The sequence below is a fragment of the Phaseolus vulgaris genome, chromosome 8 (genome assembly GCF_000499845.2).
Source record: "Phaseolus vulgaris cultivar G19833 chromosome 8, P. vulgaris v2.0, whole genome shotgun sequence".
Classification (NCBI taxonomy): domain Eukaryota; kingdom Viridiplantae; phylum Streptophyta; class Magnoliopsida; order Fabales; family Fabaceae; genus Phaseolus; species Phaseolus vulgaris.
The window spans coordinates 38,044,382-38,047,807 of record NC_023752.2 but is presented as its reverse complement, the minus strand read 5'-3'; the positions used below and the strand labels follow the sequence as shown (position 1 = coordinate 38,047,807).

Below are 3,426 nucleotides of genomic sequence, written 5' to 3'. Positions count from 1 at the left end.
TTGAGCTAGCCAGCTTGGCGAGTAGGTCAGCACAGGCATTCTGCTCCCTTGGGACGTGCACCAACTCAAACGCTGCGAACGCCCTCTTCAGCACTTGGACATACCTTAAATACGCAGCCATTTGCGGATCTTTGGCTTGGTACTCCCCGATTACCTGCCCCGTGACCAACTGCGAATAACTCTTCGCCAGCAAGCTCCGCGCGCCCATCTCTTTGGCTAGGAGCATTCCAGTTATCGGGGCCTCAAACTCAGCCTGATTATTACTTTCCTTGAAAGCAAACCTCAGGGCTTGCTCGATCAACAACCCGTTTGGCCCCTCCAGGACTACACCGGCTCCACTCCCTTGCTGATTCGAGGATCCATCCACCGAAAGCACCCACTGGGAGCCAACCTCTTCTTCTTGTTGCGCGCTCCCTGGGGAGAGCTCTGCCACGAAGTCTGTGTACACTTGTCCTTTTATGGACCCCCTAGGCTCATACAAGATGTCAAACTCGGACAGCTCCACTGCCCAGTCGACCATCCTTCCCGCGACATCTGGCTTTTGCAACACCTTCTAGATGGGGAGGTCCATCATTACCACCACCGTAAAGCTTTGGAAGTAGTGACGGAGCCTCCTGGCCGAGAACACCACGACCAAAGCTGCTTTCTCCAAAGACTGATACCTCGCTTCCGGCCCTTGCAGGACCTTGCTTACGAAGTATATAGGTTTTTGTGTCTGGTCCTTCTCCTTAACTAGCACATAATTGATTGCCCACTCAGTTACCGTGAAGTATAATCGGAGGGGCACGCCTGTCTGTGGCTTACACAACACGGGAGGAGCAGCCAGATACTCCTTGAGCTTGAGGAATGCCGCCTCGCACTCCTCGGTCCACACAAACCTGCTGTTTCTCTTCAAACACTGGAAATAAGGGTGACCCTTGTCTCCTCCAGCGGACACGAACCTGGACAGGGTCGCCATCCGCCCCGTCAACTGCTGTACCTCCTTCACCGAGGCAGGGCTCCTCATTGCCAGGATCGCCGCACACTTGTCAGGGTTCGCCTCTATTCCCCGCTCGGTGAGCAGAAAACCCAAAAGCTTACCTGCTTCAACCCCGAAGACGCACTTCTCAGGGTTCAGCTTGAGGCGGTATTTGGCTATAATGGCAAACAACTCTTCCAGATCAGCTATATGTCGTCCTCTCTCCTAGGAGGTCACCACCATATCGTTTACGTAGGCCTGCACATTCCTTCCCAACATGGGGGCAGGGACCTTATCCATCAATCTCTGATAGGTGGCGCCTACATTCTTCAACCCAAACGGCATCACCTTGTAGCAATAACAGCACGTCTCGGTCATGAACGCCGTTTTACTCTCGTCACGAGGGTGCATCTTAATCTGATTGTACCCTAAGAACGCGTCCAGGAAGCTAAGCATTTTGCAACCTGAGGCGCTGTCCATCAGCGCGTCGATGCTTGGCAATGGGTACGAGTCCTTAGGGCACGCCTTGTTCAGGTCAGTGAAGTCCACGCACATCCTCCACTTCCCATTCACCTTTTTTACTAACACCATGTTGGCCAGCCACTCAGGGTATTGGATCTCCCTTATGTAGCCAGTGCTCAGCAGCTCCTTGGTTTCTTCTTGGACGACCAGGCGCCTTTTCTAGTTGAACTTCCTCCTTCTTTGGCGCACGGGTCAGACCTTGGGGTCCATGGTGAGATGATGGCATAAAAAATCCGGGTCGATACCTGGCATATCCGAGGTTGTCCAAGCAAAGGTGTCCAGGTGACGTGAGATTACTTCCGCCACCTGATTCTGCTCCTCTTGACCTAACGACCGGCCCAGCTTAAACGTCTTGCCACCTATCTGCCTCTCCACCACATTCTCGACCGGCTCGGGACGCCTTCACAGGTGCTGCCTCTACAGGCGCCTCCTCCATGGGTACCGCCTCTACAGGCGCCTCCTCCATGGGTACTACTTCCCTGGGCATCTCCACCACCATGAATACGCCCCTCTTTTTTTTAAGGTTATTTTCATAGCACTTCTTGGCTTCCTCCTGATCGGATTTAATCACGATCACCCTGCGGCTAAGGTCAGACAGCTTCAGCTTCATGTGCCGTGTAGACGACACCCCCCTATGTCTGTTCAAGGCTGGCATCCCCAGCAAAATGTTGTACGCCGAGTTAGCGTTCACAACCAAGTACCTTATGCTCTCGGTGCGAGACGCGGTGCCATCCGTGAAAGTCGTCCTTAGCTCCAGATAGTCGCGCACCTCCACCTGGTCCCCTGCGAAGCCATACAAACATCCTGTGTATGGTCTCAGCAGATCAGGGGACAACTGTAACTTGTTGAACGTGGACAAGAACATCACATCCGCCGAGCTGCCCTGGTCCACGAGCACTCGGTGTACCTTCCTTCCTGCGGTCACAACCGAAATCACCACGGGATCGTTATCATGCGGAACGACGTCGTGAAGATCAGCCTTTGTGAACGCGAGGTCGATGTCCAGCGAGTCATCTGCCCCCTGCTCAACCACTGACATCACTGACCGCACGTACCTCTTGCGATGAGAGGCAGTGCATCCTCCACCCAAAAAACCACCAGAGATGGTGTGAACTTCCCTATGGATAGGCATCTCATAGGCCTGGTCTTCTATGGGCGCCGCCAAGGCCGCGACTTCGGACGTCCCTACCAGATAATCGTTCAAGAATCCGCTCTTCACGAGCTCATCCAATTGATGACCCAGAGCCAAGCAGTTGGTGATTGGATGCCCGTACGCCTGATGGAACTCACACCATGCATCCTTGCGTGGTCCCAACACCTTGTCCGTCTTCGCAGAGATTCTCAACCTATCTGCTATGTTGGGCACAATGATCAGGTCCTTTAACTTCACCACAAAGTTGTGCCTCACTGGCCGGTTCTCCCCTGAGCGTCCCTTGGCCTGAGGCCTCCTAGGCTCGTAAGGGCGCTTCCTCTCCTGGCCTCTCTTCCCTGTCGCGACCTCATTCACCCTCGCGAGCTGTGCGCGCGACGGGGCTCTAGGGCGTGCGGGTACAACACTCGCGCGCTTCTCGCTTACCTCTCCCTCCGTTGCGATGTGCTCCACCGTGCGACGCATGATCTCTGCGAAGGTCCTAGGGCGGTTTCTGATGAGCGACTCGCAAAAAGGCCCAGGAGAGATTCCCTTCCTGAACGCATACACTATCATCGGCTTTTCAGTGGTGTTAACCTTCACCACCTGTGCCCCAAAACGATTGATATATTCCTTCAACGTCTCCCCCTGGTACTGCTTCACGTTGAAAAGATCACACGACACCGGTGGGGGAGCCCAGTTCGCGATGTATTGCTCCCTAAACAGCTATGATAACTGCGCAAATGAGGTCACGTGGCCGTTTGGGAGGCTGATGAACCAGTCCATGGCCATCCCCGCCAACATGCTCATGAACAAC

The 3,426-nt window shown here is 54.3% G+C and overlaps 1 protein-coding gene across 1 annotated transcript; it reads right to left on the bottom strand.

Annotated features, from left to right (window-relative positions):
• Positions 1–1,823: 1,823 nt before the first annotated feature.
• On the bottom strand, positions 1,824–3,185 carry LOC137825063 (uncharacterized). The gene has a single exon (XM_068630737.1). It carries the CDS (start codon positions 3,183–3,185, stop codon positions 1,824–1,826), a length of 1,362 nt encoding a protein of 453 aa, XP_068486838.1.
• Positions 3,186–3,426: the final 241 nt, after the last annotated feature.